We start from the raw sequence: 24,733 nt of genomic DNA, 5'->3' as shown, positions 1-24,733 counted from the left end.
GCGGGGCTGCTGGCGGAGCTGCGCTCCAACCGAGGACGAAGAAGTTTCAGTAGAATATCATGGACCCATTTCCCTGAAATAGAGATGAGCGGAGAGAAAAGGCATGTCCGAGGGGACTGGGTGCCGGGTTTCGTTAGGAACAGGAGCATCGCGGGGCGCCTCTCGCCAGAGGCACAGCGGCCACACACTGATGTCAATGCCACCCTGTCACCGCTGATTCTGGGTTGGCGGCGCCACCACACAGCCACGACGTAGGACCAACACGGTCACCAGCAGACCACACAGAACCACGAGCGCTCTGAGATCTGCAGGCCCCGAACAGGCCCTGTGCCCGGGCTCTGGGCCTGATGGGGCAGGAAAGAAGAGGGTGGCCTGGGTGGCCCAAGGGGACAGAGCAAACACGCCTGGGGAACCCGAGGGTGACGGGGCACACGAGAGCCTGGGGCCCAGGGTAGAGGGGTCTGTAGCATCGCTGGCCCTGCCCGGGGGACAAGCAGGGTCTGGAGCCACTCGTGTGCTGAGTGGCTGCCTCGCAAGGCAGTGCCCCGTTGATGGCAGTCTTGTGTCCCCCAAGCACCCCTGCTCTGGGAGAGTGACCACAGGCCCCGGTGCTGTGCCAGGCCGGTGGTGGGTGCTTATGTGTGTTTTTCATCTGGACCTTTCAATACCCTGAAAGTGAAGGCCCTCGAGAAACATCAGCGCTCCTGGGTTAACCACATCCCCAGGAAGTATTTCACTTCACCAGGAGGGCTTTCAATCTAGAACTGCTTCTCCCCCCACCACAAAGAAATTGTAAAGGTCTACCATGATCTACTCAAGGGCGCCGATGTTCCACAGATGGGAAAGCCTCTAACACGCGGGACACAGAACGGTCTCTTAAACCACCCTTTGCTGTTTGCTGAAACGCACTCTAAACAGAAAGTAAATATTTAATAAGAGTTGTTCAATGCACTTATATTTAGGGCAGTTACGGAAGACAACTTTGATGATGGGCTTGATGGAAGACACAGAGTGAGGGTGACCAGGGTCTGAGCCTTGGGCTCGCATGAGGTGGGGGATGGGAGGCGGGGGAGGGGAGGGGTCACCCTTACCAGGACTCTGGGTTCCCATGGACGGGGTTTGTCTGGGACCTACGCGAGGTCCAAACAATTAAAGGACCTTTGTTCTCTGAAAGGGGACAGGAAAGTAAACATAGGCTGGCCACAATTTTCCTTCAACAATTGGAAAGGCTGCTTTCATTTGATTTCCCGATGTTTTTTTTTTTTTTTTTTTTTTGCTTTTTTGTTCTTTTTAAACAAACGATGTTTCAGAGTGAAACTTCCAACTTGAATTACAAAAACACACACAGCTGTGTTGGGCGGTGATGTTCAACACCTCAGGTTCTCTGGGCTGAGCTGACCCCTGCCAGGAGGTGACCCGGCACTGGTCCAGGGGGGTGGAGGCGGGGCTGTGGAGACCTCCCCTCCCAAGGGCACAGGGCCAGCACCCCTCTGCCCAGGCAGGTACAAGAGGAAGCTGCCCTGACCAGAGGCCAGGGCGCTGACAGCCCTGAGGTGAGAACACAGGTCCAAGAGCCACCCCTGCCCCTACCCGGACCCAGTATAGAAAAGAGCTCAGAAAGTGGCCAGAGGGAGAGCCACAGCCCCACTGTGTGAGGCAGGGGCGCGGCACTGAGCACCCCCACCTGTCTCTGGGGCCAGCAGGCCCCCACCCTGGGCTGAGCCACTCCTTCTCACAGCAGCAAGCAGCCTGGTGTGCTCCCTATGCCCTGAGGGCCATAGCGGATCTTCTAGCATCCTCACACCCAAGCACCGAAGGTCCTAGGCATTCAGGTCTGTTCTATGACCTTCTTTCTTGAGGCTGTTTCTCACTGGACTCAGAAAACTGCTATGTTTGGGGGCTGCCCGTGTTGGTCAGCTATGCCCATGCCAAGCTCCTCCAGGGCTGGGAACGACAGGGCACAGGTGGTCCTGGGCCTGGAACACTTGGCTCTGGAGATCCCCTCCCCTTGGACTCTGCTGTTGAGTGGGTTCCTGAAATGACCTCTGAGGACACTGCTCCTTTACTGTTAGCTGTGACCATAGAGCGACACACAAGCTTCCCTCAGCCCTGTGGCCTGGCTGAGGCCTGGGTGGGAGCCAACACGGCACAGGGACCCAGAGGTACAAGCAGAGAGTGGCATGGCTCTGGACATCCATGGCGGGCCTGTGCTCTGAGCTGGAATCCCTGGGGCTCCCAGACTCTCTTCAATGGGATCTGGACCTTAAGAAGGCCGAGGGAGACAGGAAATCCCTCTCCACCTGCCTGTTTCCAAAGCCACATTCTGCCTTCCTTGGAAGACTGAGCCTGCTGGAGTACCCCCCCCGCCGCCCACTCTGTTCCTGCCTCCCCTGGGGCCTATGCCAGCCCCAGGTGGCATGGGCACTTTACACGCAGCACCTCACTGAAGCCTCAGTGCAACCTTGTGGGGGCCTTATTATCCACCCACTTCAGAGAGGAGAATCTGAGGTTAGGGTGACACAACATGCCCAAGGCCTCAGGCAGGGAGTGCTCAGTGACACTAGGAACTCGGGGCTGTCCCCCTGCAAGGCTGTGATACCACACAAATCAGACACCACGTTCCCACTGGACGAGGAGGCAATGTTTTGGGAAGATGACCTGCCGGGCAACCTGGGGGATGCAGGTGAAATGTCGTGACCTGGTCTCCTCACAAACAAAACCTGGAATAATAGTAACTTCTGCTCTGACTCACGGAGGAGGTCAGAGAATCACATCATGGAAAGGTACACAGTTCTGTGCAGAGAAAGTGCATTTGAGCTGTAGACACTGCAGACACCAACCTTGTCAACTGCCCCCCACTGCACCCATTACCTGCCGTCTGCTTCCTCTGCTCGTCAAACAGATCAGCTGAGCTGATGGAGGAACTCGCCGAAAGCCTCTCCAGCCGAGCCCTGGTTTCATACTAGAGAAGACAGGGAATAGAAACCATTAGGCTCCAAATCCCTAGAGCAGCTGTGCACAAAGAATCAGCTAGGAGCTGTCATTTGACAGCTGCTGAGTGCGAGGGAAACCAGAGAGCGAGGATGACACATCAGCAGGGGCGGGCGCACCAGCGGCCAGCAGAGGCCACCACAAGCCACCTCTAGGACCCACTCGGTGTTTTGTAACTAAACTTAGATGTTGTCAACTTTAAAACAAAGCAGATTTTTAGCGGGTGAAGGAAGAGAAGGTGGCTCTGGAAGGTGGCTCTAAGTGCTCTGGAAGTCCTGGTCAGAGCTCTCCAGCGACACAATAAACTCAGTCCCCTTTAGTGATGGGTCCTGTGCCATCCAAGAAGCCCGGCAGTGATGCGCACTCCCAGAGCTTTGTGCAAGCAAGCCAGGGCCCCAACACTAGAACAAAACCTGAGACCTCCTCATTGCCATCTGATCCTTCTGCTTAGCGAGACTCCACTAAGAGGCAGCAACCTGAAAATACATATATCTCCCCTCCAAAAACATGTCTGCTTCATTGAATTTCATTAATGATAATTTAAAAATTAAACAAATTACATCTGTATTGAAAGTTGCCTCTCCCTCTGCCTCTCTCTGTGTATCTCATGAATAAATAAATAAAATCTTAAAAAAAAAAAAAAGGGACGCCTGGGTGGCTCAGTGGTTAAGCATCTACCTTCGACCCGGGGCGTGATCTTGGTGTCCTGGGATCGAGTCCCACATCGGGCTCCCTGTGAGGAGCCTGCTTCTCCCTCTGCCTTTGTCTCTGCCTCTCTCTCTGTGTCTCTCACGAATAAATAAATAAAATCTTAAAAAAAAAGAAAAAAGAAAATTTCCTGAAATTTATTCTAAAGACATGAAATGGAAAGAGGAATTAGAGAAATGTGAGACCTGGTTCCTACCTTCCAGCTGCTCCTCTGGCAGCTGGGGCTGTGAAAGAGGTCAGGAAGACTTGGGCTTGAGTCCTCTCGCTAACACCCCCAGGGCAGTGGCCTTCACAACCTGAGTCCATCTTGCTTTGTGCCTAGCACCTCCTCCCACAATCCCCATGTCCCTTGCTCTACGAGGCCCATATGCAAACTCTCCGGACACTTACATCAGCTTGGGCTTGTCTTCCAAAGTACATATCTGATGAAATGGCTTTGACATTCCCAAACTTCTTCTGGGCCTCATCTGTATTTTCAACTGGCTCATAGTCTGGCTTACGGCGAGCAGTAGATCTACAATTAAAATAGCCAAAATAGGGGTGACATCAGCAAGATGGTGGAATAGAAGTTTTCTACCACCATCCCTCTATAGAACACTGATTTTGACAATCATTCACAGACAAGAATGCCTTTACTGGGAGTGTAGGAGTGCAGCAGAGAGGTTCCAGCACATTGGATCGTTGGAGCTAACAATCCAAGACTGGGCACATTAGAGAGGGTTAGAGGAATAGTTTCACTTTGCCTGGGTCACCTCTCCCCCAAGGCGGCACAGCTCAGCACTAACAGAGATCCCCTTGGCCTCCAACATCTCCCACAGGGGAAGGTGAGAGGTTGGTGAGTAGGTGCCTGACTTCCCCAGCTGCATGGGACACTGCAGAGGATGCTCCTTCTTTCCCACCCCATCCAGAATACTGAGGTGATCTGCATGGCTTAGGGGTTGGAAGCATAGCAGCCAGGGCTCAGAACTCATCAAAGGCATGCAGGTGCTGCTGACCATTTTGTAGACGGCACGAGGAAGCCTGCTCACAAGCCGCTGGGTACACTTTGCCTGTGGAACCCTCAACTGGCCCATGGGTGCCTTCCAGTGTTCTGTGCAACTAACCCCTGCCCACTCTGCCCCCACCCCATTGCCGGCTCCTTGCACATGCCCCACAGATGGTGAGTACAAGCTTTTGGGCACGTGCAGAAAGCTAGCCTGATTCTGTGGGATTGGGAAAAAGTATGAACACTTGAGTATTTTCAAGGGTACCAAGGGAAAGCGAACAGAAGGCTCGGGCACCTGGCCTGGCCTTGTGGGATTGAGAGAAGGCATACCATCTCAAGAATTCACCCCTAAGGGATCCCTGGGTGGCGCAGCGGTTTAGCACCTGCCTTTGGCCCAGGGCGTGATCCTGGAGACCCGGGATCGAATCCCACGTCGGGCTCCCAGTGCATGGAGCCTGCTTCTCCCTCTGCCTATGTCTCTGCCTCTCTCTCTCTGTGACTATCATAAATAAATAAAAATTAAAAAAAAAAAAAAGAATTCACCCCTAAAAAGGAGTAAGTAGTGTTGAGTGGGCATACACATAGGAAAGGTCTGAGAAAGCTTCAGAATCCCTAGCAAGGATGCTGGTGAAGTCATTTCTCACCCTAAGCCAGCCAGGAGAGACAGGAGGAGGTGACTATTTCTTCAAATGCAAAGACAGAAACACAAGACCCCAAGGAGCATGAAAAATCAAGGAAACATGATGCCACAAAGGGAATGTCATAGTTCTCCAAAAACTGACCCCAAGGAATTGCCTGACAAAGATTTCAAGATCAAGAAGCTCAGCAACCTATAAGAACACATACAACTCAATGAAATCAGGAAAACAATATACAACCAAAACTAGAAGCTCAACATGGAGACAGAAATCATAAAAAAGAATCAAAGAGAGACTCTGGAGCTGATGACAGAGGATATCAGTGTTAGACCTAGTTGAACAGAAGAAAGAATCTGTGAACTTGAAGACAGGTCATTTAAAATTATCCAGTCACAGGAGAAAAAAGAAAAAAGAATGAGGGCAGCCCAGGTGGCTCAGCGGTTTAGCGCCACCTTCAGCCCAGGGCGTGATCCTGGAGACCCGGGATGGAGTCCCATGTCAGGCTCCCCGCATGGAGCCTGCTTCTCCCTCTGCCTCTCTCTCTGTTTCTCGAATAAATAAATAAAATCTTTAAAAAAAAAACTACAATGAAGACAAAAAAAAAAAAAAAAAAGGAAAAAGAGAATGAAAAAGAAGAAAACCTACATGAATTATGGGACACTATATGAAAAAAATTTATGCATTATGGGAGAAGAGATAATACAATACAGGAGAATCTTCTCCATCAAGAGAAGGGGGGGGGGGCAAAAACTTATTTAAAGAAATAATGGCTAAAAACTTCCCAAATCTGGAGATGTGGACACTTGGGTACATGAAGATCAAAAGCCCCCAAAAAGATTCAATGCAAAGAGATCTTCACCAAGACACATTATCATAAAACTGTCAAAAATCAAAAACAAGGGGTGCCTGGGTGGCTCAGTGGTTGAGCATCTGCCTTTGGCTCAGGGTGTAATCCCGGGGTCCTGGGATCAAGTTCTGCATTGGACTCCTTGCTGGGAGCCTGCTTCTCCCCTTGTCTATGTCTCTGCCTCTCTTTCTGTATCTCTCATGAATAAATAAAATCTTTAAAATAAATCAAAGGCAAAAAGAGAGAAAGATCAATATCACATGATTCCCCTCACAAATGTAATCTAAAAACAAAAAGAATAAACAAACAAGAAGCAGGATCAAAACTAAAAGTGTGGAAAAGCAACGACACTTTCCAGACATAAGGGGTAAGAGAAGATGGGTGAAGGGGAGAAGAAGATGCAGGCCTTCAATTACCAAATGAGTAAGTCATGGGAATAAAAAACAGAGCATAAGGAAGAAACAAAGAATTCTGAAAGCGGCAAAAGAAAAGAAACTCTTCACATGCAATGGAATCCCTGTGAGGCCATCAGCAGATTTTTCAGCAGAAATCTTGCAGGCCAGGAGATAGTGGGATGATATATTCAAAGTGCTAAAACAAAAAACAAAAACAAAAGCCCTGCTGACCACTAGACTGGTGTCACAGAAATGCTAAAAAGGAGTTCTGCAAGCTGAACTGATGAATGGTAATTAATAACATAAAAACATGAAAGGGTACTGGGGGGTACAGCTGGTTGAGCGGCCAACTCATGATTTTGGCTTAGGTCATGATCTGGGGGTCGTGGGGTCAAGCCCCGTGTCAGGCTTCACACTTAGCAGGGTGTCTACTGGAGATTCTCTCCCTCTCCCTCACTTCTCCTCACTCCCTGCTCATGTGCATGTTTGTTCTCTCTCTCTCCAATAAATAAATCTTAAAAAAAAAAAAAAAGTATAAAACTCACTGGTAGCAGTAAGTACACAAATTCAGAATACTTGAATACTACAATGCTAGTATATAAATCACCTCTAGTATAAAAGTTAAAAAACAAAAGTGGTAAAAATAACTATAACTACAATAATTTATTGGCAGATACATAATATAAAAAGATGGAAATTGTGACACCAGAAACATACAGTGTGTGTGCATGGGGGGGGTAGAGTAAAATGGTAGATTTCTTGTATGCTACCTAAGTTAAAAAGTTATCAGCTTAAAATAAGACTGCTATAACTATAAGATGTTTTACGTAAGCCTCGTGGTGATCACAAAGCCAAAATCTACATTATATACAAAAAGATAAAGAGAAGGGAGTCAAAACATACCACTATGGAAAATCATCAATTCATAAAGAAAGACGGCAAGAGAAGAAAGGAACAAGAGAACTGCCAAAGAGCCAATGAACAACTAGTGAGGTGGCATTGTAAATCCTTACCTATCAATAGTTACCTTAAACATAAATGGATTAAATTAGCCAATCAAAGACACTTAGGTGGCTAGATGGATTAAAATAACAAGGTCCAACTATAGGCTGCCTATAAGAGACTCACTTCAGCTTGAAGAACACACGTAGGCAGAAAGCAGAGACTGAAAGATATTCCATGCAAATGGAAACCAAGAGAGAGCAAGGATAACCACATTTATATCAGACAAAGTAGACTTTAAGTCAAAAACTGTAACAAGGGGATGCCAGAGTGGCTTAGTGGGTTAAGCGTCTGCCTTCGGCTCAGGTCATGGTATCAGTATCCTGAGCCCCACGTCGGGCTCTCTGCTCAGCGGGGAGCCTGTTTCTCCCTCTCAGTATCCTGTGCTCTCTCTCTCAAATAAATAAATAAAATCTTTAAAAAAAGTCTAAAGAATAAATGAATGAATGAGTGAATGAATGCATAAATAAATAAAGGGACACCTGGGTGGCTCAGTCAAAGAGGCTGACTCTTAATAAATTAAATAAACAAACAAACAAATAAATAAAATAATAATAATAATAAATAATAAATAAAAATTAAAAAAAAAAAAAGGCTGACTCTTGATACTGGCTCAGGTCATGATCTCAGGGTCATGAGCTCAAGCCCTGTGTTGGGCTTCCACGGTGGCGTGGAGCCTGCTTGGGACTCTCTCTTTCCCTCTCCCTCTTCCCCTCCCCACCTCATTAAAAATACATAAAATAAAATAAAAAATAAAAACTGTAACAAGAGACACAGGTCATATAACAAAAAAAGAGGTCATCAGAGGGCCATAACAATTTTAAATACATACGCACCCAACATTGGAGCACCTAAATATATGACACAGATATTAACAGGTCTGAAGGGAGAAAGACATAGAACTGCAATCACAATAGAAGACTTCAGTACGCCACTTTCAATAATGACAGATCACCCAAACTGAAAGTCAAGAAAACTTGGACTTGAACAATATGTAAGACAGAAGGGACAGACACATTCAGAACATTCCATCCAATAGCAGCAGAACACACATTCTTAAGCACACGCAGAACATTCCCTAGGACAAATCATGTTAGGTCACAGAACCCATTTAAATCATATGTTAGGTCTTAACAAGTTAAGAAAACTGAAATCATATTAAGTGTCTTTTGCAACCATAATGGTTGAAAGTAGAAATCAACAACCAGAAAAAAACTGGAAAATTCACAAATATGTGGAAATTGAACAACACACTCTTGAACCACCAGTGGATCAAAGAAGAAATCAAAAAGGCAATAAGATGACTATCCTGAAACAAACGACAATGGGAACCCAACATACCAAAACTTAAGAAATACGGAAAAAACAGTTCTAAGAAGAAAGTGTGTGGCCAACAAGTATCTGAAAAGACGCCCCACATTACTCATCATCAGAGAAATACAAATCAAAACCACAATGAGACATCCCCTCACATCTGTTTGGGTGGCAATTACCAAAAGAGGTTAAGTATTGATGGGAACTGGAGAAGAGGGAAGCCCCATGCATTGTCGGTGGGAATGCAAATTAGCATGACCAAAGAGAAAATAGCATGGAGGTGCCTCGAAACATTAAAAATTGAACTACCACTTGATCCAACAATCCCACTCCCGGTTATGCATCTGAAGCAGACAACATCAGTATCTTGAAGAGATCTCTGCACTCCCATGTTTGCTGTAGCATTATTCACAGTAGCCAAGGTATGGAAACAATCTAAATCTCTGTTGATGGATGAATGGATAAAGATATACAATGGAACATTATCCAGCCTTAAAAAAAAAAAAGGAAATTCTGCCATTTGTGACAACATGGATGAACCTGAGGGACATTATGCTAAGTGAGATAAACCGGACAGACAGTGGCTCACTCGGTTACGCATCTGCCTTTGGCTCAGGTCATGATCCCGGAGTCCCAGGATTGAGCCCCGTGTCGGGCTCCTTGCTCAGCAGAGAGCCTGCTTCTCCCTCTCCCTCTGCTCCTCCCCTGGCTTCTGCACCCTCCGCCCCCGCCCCGCTCTCTCTTGCTCACTCTCTGAAATAAATAAATAAAATGTTTTAAAAAAACAACAGAGAAAGAAAAATACTGTACAATTTCGTTTATATGTGAAACCTAAAATTTTTTTAAAAAGTCAAACTCATAGAAACAGAGTAGAATATTGTTTCTTACAGGCTTGGAGGTAAAGGAAACGGGCAGATGTTAAAAGGACACAAACTTCCATTTACAAGATGAAAAAGTTCTAGGGATGGTGTACAGTACGGTGACCACAGTACATAAAGCACAGTATGCTGACTCTAGTAAATCATAGCTGTGCTGCATACTTGAAATTTGCTAAAAGTATGGATCTCAAGTGTTTTCAGCATACAAGATGAAAACAAACAAAAAAAACCCAGCCCAAATAGGTTAAACTAATTTGAGGTGAGGCAAATGCATTCCTCATTTATAATGTATACCAATACCATTTTACTTTTTAAAAAGCTGACAGTGGTAATTTTGTAAAAAGGATTTCAGGCCACTTTAAGAAGCCTGAAAATTCTAATAAAAATATGAATAAACATCCAAACCACCCAACAATTGAAAGTATTGTCCTATTTCAATAGACCAGTCATTTCACTCTTCAGCACCACAGATCAATTCTGCTGAGTAGAACCGCTGTAATGCTCATAAAACCTGGCTCCACGTTGGGCAGGACACAAAATGAGAAGGACGGCTGTACACTCCTGTCACCTGGCACAGTCCCAGGCCAAACCTCCCATCCCAATGTATTTGTCGTGTCTCCCTCCACTGTCGACAGCTCCCTGGTTTATTTTATTTATTTATTTTTTAAATGTCATAATTGACAAGTATTGTTATCATTAGTTTTTTTTAAAGATTTTATTTATTCATGAGAGACACAGAGAGAGAGAGAGAGAGAGAGAGAGAGAGAGAGAAACCACTGAGCCACCCAGGGATCCCCAGCTCCCTGGTTTAGACAGGAGGTTATAAAGTCTTTCATTCATCATCACCAACAACGGGAGTTAGCCCTTCGACAGGTGGCAGACACACACTTCCACAATAAAGAGGAAGCAACACAACATCATGACGAGAGTCTCAAATGCACTACGAAAAGTCAAAGAAGTCTGAAAAGGCCCGTTACTGTAGGATCCCATTTATGTGACATTCTGGGAAAGGCAAGACTGCGAGGTCAGAAAACAGACCAGGATGTGAAGAATATTCATGGGTCGCCTGCGTGGCTCAGTGGCTGAGCAGCTCCCTTAGGCCCAGGGCATGATCCTGGGGTCCCGGGATCGAGTCCCGCATTGGGCTCCCTGCGTGGAGCCTGCTTCTCTCTCTGCCTGTGTCTCTGCCTCTCCCCGTGTGTGTCTCATGAATAAATAAATAAAATCTTCAAAAAAAAAAAAAAGAATATTCTTGAAATAGTAGAATAAAATTGTTTACTTTCTTAGAGAATTTCCCTAGAGATGCGTGGCCTCACTATTCACAGTCCCGCTGCTCTGTGTTCATACCTGTCTGAATAGCCTGTGGTTTTCAGGATGGTGTCAGTATCTTTGATGGTCTCTTTTTTCCAGTAGGACTCTGAGCTGTCATCCCAGCTGGAAAAAGAATTGCTCCTGAACTCCATCGGCTCGTCCAAATACCTGTATGAAAAAGAGTGACATAGTGACTCGGGAGGATATACTGATGTCAACCCACATGGGGTACATGGCCCTACATTCCCTGGGAACAGCCACGTAATTAGAGCTGACCCAGGAGACAGGAGCAGGCGTGAGGTGGGTCACTGCCAAGGCCTTTAAAGCGTCTGTGCTTCACTTGCCCTGTCCCCTTTTCCCGTGCCCCATGGAAGACAAGGTGGTGTTTTCTAGGTGCTACAGCCTCAGGCAGGAGAAGCCTCCCTCTGTCAGGAAAATCAAGGTGCCACCCAAAGGCAGGTAATGGACAATCACCCGTACCCTCAGCTAAATGAGAAGTAAATCATTGTGTTAAGCCTTTAAGATGGGGGATACTTGTCTGTGCAGCATAACCTAGCCCATCCAGTAGCACATGACACCTTCAATGTCTCTACCCACTCGAGGTCACACGTTTTGCTTTCTTTGCGTCTAGTTCTGCCTAATTAGGTATTCACAACAAAAACCCCATCCAAGGAGCTCCTTGCTGGCAATCCCTGCCACGTTAGCTCCAGCATAAGCCATCAATCCTAACAATAACTCCCAACTGCCACTCCATATAAATGATGCTCATTAGCGTCCTCCTAGAGTCAGATGCAAAGCCACTTGCAGATGCTCTCACACCCCAGAGGTTGGTGTGAACTCAATCTGTAAGCATCTCTCGGGAGATGCTGGCCTTCTAGATCGGTTTACATGTTCATTGGCCAAGCATCACTGAATATCGACTGAGCAGGACCTTGCTCAGAGAGCAAAACTCCATGGCAGCTTTCAAACTTTGACCAGGAGCAGCAGGGTCTGTCTGGAACATGACAGAGACAGAGGGTGAGGTGGATATGCCGGAGCCTTGATGAAAAGTGGCCATGCCTTCTCAGAATGCACCGTAGCTCAGGATGGAAAACAGCCCTGCCGGTCCACACCCCTTTGAAAAGTGGAGTTCAATACGATCAGAAGAGGCAGATTCCAAGGCTTAGGTCCTGAGAGAGGAAGGAGGATGGAAGAAGATGTAGGGGCTTTCAAAGATGTCACCCAGACTTCCTGCAGATTAAGAAGAGAAGCACCCGGGATATGGGGTGGGCACCAAGCCCCAATGTCAGAAGAAGTTGTATGAGGATGGGAAGCCTGGGCAGCCCAAGAGGCCTGTTGTCAAAGACGAATACAAGGGGGCAGCAGGAGCCCTATAAGGACAAGTAGGCCAAGGGCCCAGGTGAGCTAAGATTTGAGGGGTGGAAATGTTAAAAACAAGCGTACTCTTTTTCTGGGTTAAAAGAAAAAAGCAAGGAAGGATAAACTTGCCGTTTGAAGCAGATGGTGTGATTTTACATGGATAATAGAAAGCAAAAATTCCCAATAGTGCCCTCTGCCTTCCCTGGTGAGGAGGTTGTTAAGAACAAACCCCATTACACTAGCCTTCTCTCCCCAGGAAGGAAGATGCAGGTTCAGAGTGGATCTGTCTGTCACCGAGCAATGGGCCAGGCTCTCTCTGTGCCTGATGGGTGGGTGGGCCCAGGAGGAATAGAGACAACAAGTCCCTGTCGAGAGGAAACCTGGACAAGACTTCCAGTGGTTCAGAGGGCTTGCAACATGCGCTCCCACATTGGCCTGGAAAGCCATCTTCAATTATTTGAGAGACTTACCTGTAAGGGCCTGAGTGAAAGAATTAAGACCAAGTCAATAGGAATTTAAAAAATACTTCGTGAGCATCTAGGAGGAGCTGGCACTCTGCTAGATGAGGACACAGGGCAAGGAGACCTATTCAGTCCTTGCCTTCACAGGCCTGGCTGATCTGAGCTCAGAAACCCACGAGGTATCTAAGGTAAAGACATCATTCGTCACGGAGCTGCCCCTGGACCAAACGGCTGCCTTGAGGAGGGAGGGAGGGAGTGAGGTGTGGGTGGGGACCGCACAGTCCCCCGGGGGAATGCTGGGGGCAGGACAGAGCACGAAGTACTGGACAGGGAGAGGTTGAAACTTCCAGGCTCTTCACAACTCTGAGCTGCTGGGACATAGGACTTTGCAGATTTAGCGTCACTCCAAGGAAATAGTCTTCATTCATATAAGCCAAAGTGCTTCTCTTGGAATATAAGGGCGTCGGATTTTTTTTTTTTTTTCAATGACTGGACTATTCGAAATTCAGAAGGAGAGAAAAAGCCATCCTGCTAGGATCCTACCGATCACCAGGAGCGCTGTGCAGTGTGCTTTGTGCTGGGATGGGTGGGCGTGGGGGCGGGCTCTCTGTGCTCTGAGGGATGCGGGAGGCATGCAGCACTCCCCCCCCAGGCCTCAGCTGACAGGACTAAGGGCTGTGGGACACTTGCCTGGCCTCAGAAACACAACAGCCACCCCCGATTTCCAAATCTTTACTGACGTTCTAATGTTCTGATTTCTAGATCCTGGTTCTCCAAGCTTTTCACTCATATTTTTGCTCTCCCACTCTGTCTTCATCCAACCCTGAAGATGTTCCTTACCATCCCTTGATATTTTAGTATATGTGCTGCCGAAGCGAGCACACCATCCTTTGATAAAAGCACCCCAACAACACGCATCTGATTTATAGCTGTAGACAACTGTCTGTCCCGGTGAAGGCCGTGCTGGCTACATAAGGCTGAGCAAATTGTTCTAGTTTCATTAGTTTGTACTCAGTATATAATTACACTGTTTATATCCTGAATATAATGGAACTCAATTTTAAGAAGCCCAAAGACATGGTGGATCTTATTTTTAATAGAAACAGCTCTCTTTCATAATTCATAATGCTCAAGTTCTAATGGGCTAATGAATAATTTGGAAGCAGTGCAAGCTCTTCATGGAGCTAATATGCTGGCTCTCCCAGAGTGTTTTGTGTTTACTTTTCCTCAGTTGCCAGAGTACTAACAGCGTCCTTGCCCTACTAGCAGTGATTATATCCAAGCAGGCCTAGAAAAGGCACTCATGCCCCCGGTACACAACCTGCAAGTGATGAGGACACCCCAAGGTCTCTCTGGCAGGAGTCCACTAAGTGCAGTCTATGTAAAAACACCTGCTCCCAGGTTTCAAACCAGAAATAACTGTTTCATAGCAATAAAGGCCTTATGACTCTTCTGACTAAAGCTTCTGGAGAAAGAAAAAGCCACAGGATTTCTGAGGCTACTGACAAGGCAGATAAAGCACCCCTGGGAGCCGATCAGGAACCCAGGGCCAGTGACATTTCCCAGAAGTTTCTCAGGGCCCATTCCATGGATAACTTCACTTGCAGCCATTTCTTTGCAACTTGGCTGCCAAGCAGCAGGACTGATTGAACTTGAGATTTCTTTTCTTTACTTTTCTATGCTTTCACGTGCAGGAGGTGCTAATGAGCAGTGAAATAATCAAAAAGGTGTTGTGGTGAAGCCAAATGGGTCAGTGTAGAACCTGGGCCAATGTAGAACTCGAGTCACTTAGAGTCTCCTCTGACCAAGACCCATTTGTTCCTTAAAGAGCAAATCTGAAATGATCTGATGTGCATGCAGCTCTCAAATCAAGTTAGAAATTTAATCTTAGGGGCGCCTGGGTGGCTCAGTTGGTTAAGCATCTGCCTTTGGCTCAGGCCACGATCCCAGGAGGGATTGAGCTCCCCCCACCCCCATCCCAGAGGCTCCCTGCTCAGCAGAGAATCTGCTTCTCCCTCTCCCTTGGCCCCTCCCTCTGCTTGTGCTCTTTCTTTCTCTTTCAAATTAAAAAAAAAAAAAAAATCTTAAAAAAAAAAGAAATTTAATTTTATCCTGTAGAAAGTATATTTAAATACTTTTAAAAGGCATGATTTGGGAGTTACCTGTAAAGAAATCCAAACCTGGTGTGTTACACAGTTTACTCACAGCACTGACAGGGAACACCATTAAACCTCGAACTTTCTTTGGTAAAATATTTGGACTTGAAATAATGGGAAGCTATGGGAGAAGAATTTTTTAAGGATAGTACTAACCTATGAACTTTGACGAGTATATCTCACAATTGGCTTTCAGTTAATAGTCAACATGCATTTATATCTGCTGTATATATAAAGTATATACCCACTGTATCTAAGAAAACGCATCAGGCCTACGTAACTGCAAGATGACAGTAATGTCCTTCCAGAAGGGAGCCACGGAGCCCACTACTGACGAGCAGCACACATTCAATTGTCCTAAACTCCAAACTTGAAGGCGGCCCTCAGTGTGGTTAAGTATCTAAGGATAGTAATTAAACATTCAGACTGCATCACATGTCTCTTGAACTGAATTTCTACATAATAATAGCAGCTAAACAACACAAACAATAGTCAAGCACTGTTTCAGATGCTCCATTTGCATTAACTCATGTAGCCCTCCCCTACCTACACTGTGAGGTAGACTACCTACACTGCAAGTATCCCTAACTTGCAGATGAGGAGGCTGCAGCACAGAGAGGCTGAGTAACTTGGCCGAGGTCACACAGTCATTAAGTCATTATGTGGCCCAGTCAGGATTCGAATCCAGGCCGTCTGAGCCCAGGCCTACACTCTTGCCCCCGGCCCCCGACCCCCATGTGGTGCCTTTTTAGCAATACTCTCCCTGTGCCAGTCAGGTTTTCGGAGGAACCTCCCAAAGTGAGTCAGTTCAAGTTCAAACTTGTTCTGCCCCTCGGGCCCTGGAGCCTGAACCGTGGCACTCACCACGGTCGGCTTCGGCTTTACATCGGAGTCAGGCAACTTGTCCTCATCTGATGGTGAACGCTGATGGACCAGAAGCTAGCGTACCCTGGGAGCCTTTGGAGTGCATGAGTGTTTTCCATGAATCGATATGCACACACAGCAGTGTTTACTCAATACTCCACCCTGCCAGCTGGAAGCTCCAGGAGTGGGTATCCTGACACAAAAGGATCTGGACCTCTGGGGTCTTGTTTAGTTCTCCAATTTCACACTTAGATAAACCCAAGTTCCCACCTATAATTTTAACGCTTGGTTGCTGTTTTTATTACCAAACATCTTAATATTAGCAAACATGGTCCACTTATGAATGTTTCCCCAATTTTTTCCCAAAGGACACCCTTGACTCCAGCTAAAGCTTTTAAAAGCAAAGAAATTAATAGATTTGTATTTGCTCCTAATACCAATAAGAGAGTCACTGCTTTGGAAAACAACAGCCCTTTAAAGCCAATTTTTAGTGGATTACCTCGAGCTGGAAGTAAAATAGGAGTCATCACTGTCATCACTGTACTTCTTTCTGGGCTTTGCTACGATGGGTGTTTCCTGTTCGATGGTCTGCATATCTGAAGTCACGGAATGTGAAATACCACTTGAGGAAACAGAATAAAACGGGAAAAAATTACATTAGTTCATGAGGACACGTGTGTTCACTGAGGAACATTTTATTTTTTTATTTTTTTAAAGATTTTTAATTTATTTATTCATAAGATACAGAGAGAGAGAGAGAGAGAGAGAGGCAGAGACACAGACAGAAGGAGAAGCAGGCTCCATGCAGGGAGCCTGATGTGGGACTCGATCCCGGGTCCCAGGATCACACCCTGGGCTGCAGGCGGCGTAAACCGCTGAGCCACTGGGGCTGCCCTAATCTCTACTTTCAAGAACAATAAAAATGTATTAGTGGGGTTAAAGACACAAGCAATAAAAACAGCATATATATTTTTTGGCGTAAGCACTGAAAATCCTTAGTGAGGACTGGAACAATGCGAATTAAATAAAATACAGTCACACCTATCAGTTCTGTCTGTGGCGTCCACTTAGCAACAGGTCAGGCCTATTTTCTTTTTTCTGAGATTCGAATTTGGAATTTTTCATGCTATGTTGGCTACCAGGGTAAAGGAAAAAATTGAAGGAAGGAAGGAATCAAGAAAAAATATGTCTCACACTGACGTTAATAAGGAAAAGCCATTCACAATCAGCAACCCGGTTTATTTATTTATTTTTAAAAGATTTTATTTATTTATTCAGGAGAGACAGAGAGAGGCAGAGGCACAGGCAGAGGGAGAAGTAGGCTTCCTGCAGGGAGCCTGATGCAGGACTCGATCCCGGGACTTCAGGATCATGCCCTGAGCCAAAAGTAGACACTCAACCACTGAGCCACCCAGGTATCCCAGCAACCTGGTTTAAATCCTGGAAGCCACATACCTTCTGCAATTTCCAAATCCCATGCCAAGTCTCTCCGACTCTATCTTTTTTTTGCCACTCATGTTCACCTTCTCGTCCTTTTTCATTTGAATTTCAAGATCCTTATAGGCTAATCGCAGTGATGAAACGCTGCCAGAAAAACCAAATGCTCCTTACATTAGATTTAATTCTGTGTTTTCAAGTTAAAAAGCTAAGCAAAATTAAACAAGTCACTTATAATTTGAGCTTCATGTTTCTTCCCGTAACTAATAATTATGAAGGCAAATTGGCCTTTTTTTCTCCTAAAGGTCTTTTTCGAGGAGATGCTTGAGAAAATTTGAATGTGTTTATAACCACTTTTTGATTGCTGTTGATCCCACCTTACAGTTCTAGTTCATATCAGCTATCATCGAATAATAATAGTAAAAATCAGAATTCCTTCCTTGGATTAATATTCTATTTATACTTCCACATTACATAGCAAAAGTATAAGGTTAGTCTCATTGGTTTGCTTGGTTTAAGTACACACACACACACACACACACTTACATATTTTTGACTTTACAAATAGATAAAATAAGGAGTTACTTAATTGCAAAAAGATTCTTCAGAGGATCTCTATATAATCAGGCACTTAAAACAGAGTACTCATTCCTCAGCTACCAGTTCCTTCTCTGCTATCAGACACTAATGATGTGTTTATCAAGCACCTGTTATGAATGATGCACCAAAGGGGTAAAGAGAGGTACACAACACTGTCCCTGACTCTCAGATTTTTTTTCAGATTTCTAACCATGTTATAAATACTCAATTTTTCATAAAGGAAATTATGCCTCTATCAGCAAAAACAAGAGTATCTTATATTAGTAAGACAGCAACAAAATTTTGGGCCGCTGACAAGTGCTACACCTATCTTATCAGGAACTCTAAGCCATTACCCATTTTATAAAACTGTGTAAAATGTCATGAATTCCTCATAAGGCACTATGTAAATTCCACAATAAGATAAATACATTTCTCTGTATTTTTTTAAAATTTTTAAAAATTTATTTATGATAGGCACACAGTGAGAGAGAGAGAGGCAGAGACACAGGCAGAGGGAGAAACAGGCTCCATGCACCGGGAGCCTGACGTGGGATTCAATCCCGGGTCTCCAGGATCGCGCCCTGGGCCAAAGGCAGGCGCTAAACCGCTGCGCCACCCAGGGATCCCGATTTCTCTGTATTAACAAGGGAATGAAAATGGAATTTCTTACTAGAAAAAGAAGTCAATAGAAAATAGAAAAAAAAAATGAAGAAAAAAATGCTTCTGCTGTTTCCTTCCTTAGTAAGTCAAGCAGGATGTGTTTTGTTTTAATCTGGCAGTTTGCATTCTTTACTATTATTCCTACAGAACAGGTTCCAGCAATGTATTCAGTTTTATCACTTAGAAAGTAATACCTTTGAGTATGTTTTTTGGAGGAAGACAACAGATCTGTTGAAAATCATGGATAAAACTGTAGCAACGGATTCTTCTGGAGAAGATGAATGGATGGAAAAAAAAAGTTCTAGTAGGAAGAGAGGTGATGGGAGAGCCTTCCTTCTGGGGACCTGACACGGGACTGGGTCTCCTGTGCATTAAAAGCATGCACGTTACTGCCCGGGCTTCCCATAACATGTGACACGAGGCTGCCAGCACTGATGGAATTGAAGTGCTCGTGCCAGCCGCAGGGAGGGCTTGCACAGCGCCCAGAAGCAGCCAGGGAAGCAGCTCTGCCATGGCACGGCCTCTTCCTCTTCAACTCTCCTGCCCCAACTGTGCAGACTCCTCCGAGGGTGGGCCTGGGAACTGCCAGGAGAGGAGGAGGATGAGGCCACCTCATGGACACTGAGAATTTCACGGGCTGATGAGAGAGAAAAATGCTGCTCCTGACAGTCTACTGAACTGAAATAGCTTTATTTACAGCCATTAAAAAATTCACTTGCATCTCCCTGTCTCTCATGAATAAATAAATAAAATCTTTAAAAAATAAAAATAAATTAAAAAATTCACTTGCGGAAGAATACACTTTGTCGCATCTTAAAGATAAAACATGCACACTTTCTCGGGCTGGCGCAGGCCCGTTGGATGGAACTGGGCTGCCAGCAGTCCAAGCGGGAGGGTGGTATTTCGGGCACAGGCCAAGAAAGCTGTCAAAGCGGATTCCCAAATCAGATTCGTAAACACCGCTTGGCCCGCATCTTTGCGTGTATGCTGTACTCAGCCGTCCTAATGAAAGCTACCAGCTAAGGCTGGTGTGGCTTCTAAGGTTCATGTGCTAATCTCCATCCAGCTGACCTGCAGGGAGGGAGCTGGAGCTTCCTGTATTCCCTGTCTTCTGATGTGACTAGACGCTGGATTTTAGACGCTCCAGGAAAACCACGCACCCGCAATCTGTCCACAGCCCCTAAAGCTTCAGATTTGACCTTCCCTTTTCCCAGGGTCAAGAACCTCGATTGGAGAAATTGAAGTGAGGTCTGTGAGGAATGTAAAATGTACAGTGGGAAGTACATTTTACAGAAAGCATTTCAAACCCTACTTAGCCTACCTACAGTTCAGTGCTGCCCCCTGTGCTCTTCGAGGTAAATGACAAGGAGAAATAGCTTCTCCGGGCTTAACAACTAGAAAGCCCCTTAGCAAACTGTTAGTATGAATGGCAAGAAATCACACTGAGCACTTACATGGCACCAGGGACTGTTTGATGCACTTTGATGGGCACTAACTAAGGTAATCCTCAAAGCATTAAACCTCATAAAATGAGCATTATTATTTTCTTCAGTCTACAGTAACTCAAGCCCAAACTGGTAAGATACACATGAAAAGGAGAGACCAGTTAAGTAAAATCAACAGTAAAATACCAGTTAAGTAAAATCAACAGGCGTAAGAACTAGGAACTCAAGCTGCCTTTCCCCTCTGTGTCGTGGTCACCCTGCTTCCTCCTCTCCCTATGATCCCCCATACCCAGCTCATGCATTCTCCAGGCGGCCACACCACTCTTCTGTTTCCAACACAAATAAAGCCTCTCAAGAGCCTTAAGTGTATACTTATAACCATTCTCTTCCTGGCCTCCTGGCTTCCAGTTTCTGCCCCATTCTGTTGGTCCTAGTCTCACCACCAAACTCACTTTCCAAAACACACCCCCTTCATTCTGGCTGTGGCGGCTCCTCCGCTCAGATGAAATGTAAAACGACTGGCCTGACTTCAAAGTACGCTACATTAGCATTCCAATGTCTCCAATCCGGGCAGTCCCTCTCCCCAGCACCAACACAAAAATAAATAAATAAAAATAAAAATAATAATTACATGGCATTTGGAAAGCGAACCTCAGAGCCGTTTGGCTAATAGTTTTATTCACTAAAAACATTCCTGTAACTAAATTAAACTTACATGGATTCTTCCTTAGGTGCTGCCCTGGCCAGACGGTCTTCCTGTTCCTTCATTTTATCTACAGCTTGGGCTTGTTTTTCAATTTCATTAAAGCACGTATTCGTCACTTTCTGGGCTCCCAAACTTCCTTTTTTGGCCCCAAGCTAGAAGGTATATAAAATTAGATTCTACCCAAATTGTTTGAAAGCTTTTGCAGCAACAGGTAACATATACTGAGGTTTATTACCTGCCAGGCCCTGTGAGCTGCACTTTACATTTGTTCTCTCACTTAGTCCTCATGACCTGGTCAAGTTGGCATTTTTCTTATCCCCAGTTCACAGATGAGCAACTCAAGCCCAGGTAAGTTAAGTGACTTGATCAAGATCCCATAGCCACTAGGTGACAAAGTCGGAATTCAGACCCTGGCGCCTGCCTCCAGAGCAGGAGCTCTACAGGGAATTGTGACATCCGAAAGCTCAGCCTCAGCGGATGACAATCCTCCAAGCCTTGAGTGATGGCTTCGCTTACAGAAATGCAAACACAACAGAACTCCCAAGGAGCCTCCATTGATTCCTTTTTTTTAGAATTTTGTCATCGACAGAAAAATGTCACCAAACCTTTATTCTAGAAAATCCTCACTACGTATAACATTCACCTCATTGCACAAAGCATAGGTTCTCTATCAAAGCCACATGTATTACACACAATATGGCTCAAAATAAATAAGAGGGAAATGACAAATGTGGCTTTCTCCAGAGCATGGGCTATTTTAGAGCTGACCTACTAGGTAATTACACACAATACTCACTCCTCTTTTTGCTTGATTTGGTTTCTTTTTTATGATAGAGGACACCTCTGCCAAAAAATAAAAAGTAGAAAGTCAGACCAATAGAAATACATAATTTTTTTATTTTTAGTGTATCTTTAAAAAAAATCTTAAGACATCACATATCATTATTTAAGAGACTATAACATTTTCCACCTTGGTTTGTCACCAGGAAGACTCAAGCATATGAGTGTATTTTAGATTAAGAGCTTGGTTAAATGGAGTTTCTTGGTATTTCCAAGTAGTAAACCAAATTCAGAATAATGTTTTCTGCACACCACACTGAAGAGAAAAAAAGAGCCTGGCCTGACCCCATACACTACTTTCTTCAGGAGCATTTCTTATGTGTATTAAACAAACTCTCCTATTAAGATCTGCTCTCAAAAACTTCTGGAATTATTTAAAATAATAAGTTAACCAGGCATTATGTATACAACTAAAGCAGTAATGTGCTTTTTCACCTTGACTTATATACAAATTTTATCATATTAGTCAATAAGAATTATAAAGCATTCCATTATTTTCGTAGTAGTAGTACTTTCTAAATTGCACAAAAATGTATGATGCTTTAAGATAGAATTCCTTAAAAACTGTTTTCTGGGTAAACTTTAATTATAGGTTATATATTCTGTTTCTAGAATTATGTTTAAGAGACTCAGTAAGAATAAAATTTGAACCTTTTTTCTTGCAAAGATGAGAATGTGCTTTAATAGGAAAAGACAGCATAAAACCATAAACAATGAAAGATTCAAATTTAACCCTAATGAGAATATAAAATCATTACATTTCAAGTGTGAAAAAGATATCTAAAGAAGTTTTTCTTTCCATCACCTCCCTTTGGATCCATGTGGCAGTAGTCATATAATCTGTTCCCAACCTCCTACAAGGCTATTAACACAGGATGAAAATATCTGGAACATTTCTAATAGTTTAGCTATTTTTTCACCAAAGTACTTGCTTTCCAATTAATGCCACATGGTATGCACTAATTTCAGAATATAATTCCCTCATAATGAAAAATTAAAGACCACTGTAAAATCAGAAAGAGAAGAAAATACTAGAAGTTCTGGAGTCAATGGGAATGACACGGTGCTCTGCTCATGCTCATGGCAGCACAATGCAGATGGGCAAATCAACAGTGTCAACAGCCACCTCAGCCAGGTAAACCAGCTGCTGCAACTCATGGGCCTCTCGCTGGCTAAAATGGAACAGCATTTTTTGCTCAATAAAATCTTATTAATTGATTAATGGTCACAAATGCCATATTACAAAATGTACGCAGAATGTAAAGTCAAGATTCACTGTTTGTCCTAATGAATCTCACTCTGTAAATCAGAATATGGAGTTGTAGGCATATTACCTGAAGCAGCCTTCGTCGGTGCATTAAGACCTTCCACGCTTGGTCCTTGTTCTGGTCCACCTGAAAGTTAAAATAAATTGATATTAATGTGGAAAAGATACTCATCAAATGTGCTTTTGAATATGTAATAAATTCTGCTTTCTCGGTACCACGTATCTTACCTAATTTTGTCAATGACTGTTTTTCTGTTTAGCTCCATACTCTATTTTGTCATTGTAAGATTTTGATAAAAAAAAATGAATTTTATGGGCAGCCCAGGTGGCTCAGCGGTTTAGCGCCAGCTTCGGCCCAGGGCCTGATCCTGGAGACCCGGGATGGAGTCCCATGTCAGGCTCCCTGCAAGGAGCCTGCTTCTCCCTCTGCCTGTGTCTCTGCTGCATTATCTGTGTGTGTGTGTGTGTATATGTGTGTCTCTCATTAACAAATAAATAAAATCTTTTTAAAAAATGAATTTTAAAAGTCCATTAAAATAGAAGTGTACTTTTTATCCTGTTGCTTTATAGGATAAAAATGTTAGTGGTCTTCCTAATTAATATCATTTGAAATTCTCCTTATGATCTGCTGTTTTAAAATAAACTGTTCCGAGATCCCCAGTACATATGTGGATTATACAACCAATATATGTTAACATTTGTAACTTCTAACACCAATCATATCAATGATAGAAACCTACATGATTTTCGAGTGTCAGGAAATCTGCCCTGTTTTCTAGTTTGCCTAAAAAATGATTCTGGTTAGGAAATTCTGTCTTCGTTTAAAAAAATATTTTGTTATCTTAATTTTATTCCTTTAAAAATGAATAAACAAAATGTAGTCTATCCAGGCAATAGTCTATGCAAATCTAGTCTATCCAAGTAATCTTACTTGGCCATAAAAGGTAATGAAGTACTGACATGAGCTACGACATGGATGGACCTTGAAAACATGATGCTAAGCATCAGAAGCCAGTCATGGAAGATGCTACATTGTTGGATTCCACTAATACAAAATGTCTAGAACAGGCAAATCCTTGGAGATGGAAGCAGGGGCTGGGGGCAGGGCAGATGGGACAGGTCATGGGTACAGGCTTTCTTTGCAGGCTGTGGAAAATGTTAAATACATGGTGAAGATGGTGACACAATCTTGTGGATATACAAAACCACTGAATTAAACCATTTAATTTTTAAAATTTTTTAAATTTTAAAATGTGTGAATTATAGGTCAATAAAGCCATTATTTTAAACAGGGCAGGCCCAAAGGAGGTTTAGAGGAAACTCATCTGTCTTATTTTTATATTTATTTATTTTAAAAGATTTATTTACTTGGGGGCGCCTGCGTAGCTCAGTCAGCTAAGTAAGTGTCTGACTCTTGATTTTGGCTCAGGTCATGATCTCAGAGTCATGAGCTCAAGCCCTGCACTGGGCTCCATGCCTGAGTGTGAAGCCTGCTTAAGATTTTCTGTCCTTCTCCCTCTGCCCCTCTCTCATTCACGTGCTCTCTCTCTCAAAAACAAACATTTATTTATTTGAGAGAGAGAGCACACACCAGCGAGGGTGGGGGCAGAGGGAGTGGGAGAGAGAATCCTCAAGCCGACTCCCATCCCAGGACCTTGAGATCACGACCTGAGCCAAAATCAAGAGTCTGCCACTTAGCCAACTGAGCCGCCCAAGAGCCCCTATAAATATTTAAAAGCTAAACTCTACTTAGGGCATTTAAGTAGGCAGAAAAGGATGAGTGAGAACAATGGCATTTTGTGGAAAAAGGACTGACTGCACATTTGTTGATTATCTACCACGGGCCAGGAACTGCTGGGCAGTGGAGGACCAGCAGAGGATCTCAGG

General features: G+C 44.4%; 1 protein-coding gene across 1 annotated transcript in view; it reads right to left on the bottom strand.

The window, feature by feature from the left end:
- Positions 1-24,733, bottom strand: part of ARFGAP3 (ADP ribosylation factor GTPase activating protein 3) — a 51,307-nt gene that overhangs the window by 5,773 nt on the left and 20,801 nt on the right. Inside the window, exons 7-14 of the mRNA XM_038550315.1 lie at positions 22,914-22,973; positions 21,536-21,582; positions 20,749-20,891; positions 17,365-17,493; positions 16,409-16,531; positions 11,106-11,237; positions 4,090-4,213; positions 2,872-2,962 (exon numbers count right to left, since the gene is read on the bottom strand). Coding sequence (XP_038406243.1) covers positions 2,872-2,962; positions 4,090-4,213; positions 11,106-11,237; positions 16,409-16,531; positions 17,365-17,493; positions 20,749-20,891; positions 21,536-21,582; positions 22,914-22,973 — 849 coding nt within the window. The remainder of the gene's footprint in view (positions 1-2,871; positions 2,963-4,089; positions 4,214-11,105; positions 11,238-16,408; positions 16,532-17,364; positions 17,494-20,748; positions 20,892-21,535; positions 21,583-22,913; positions 22,974-24,733) is intronic.

This window comes from Canis lupus, chromosome 10 (assembly GCF_011100685.1).
Source record: "Canis lupus familiaris isolate Mischka breed German Shepherd chromosome 10, alternate assembly UU_Cfam_GSD_1.0, whole genome shotgun sequence".
Classification (NCBI taxonomy): Eukaryota; Metazoa; Chordata; class Mammalia; order Carnivora; family Canidae; genus Canis; species Canis lupus.
Note: the sequence above shows the minus strand (reverse complement) of the source record. Positions and strands in the feature narration are given on the sequence as shown.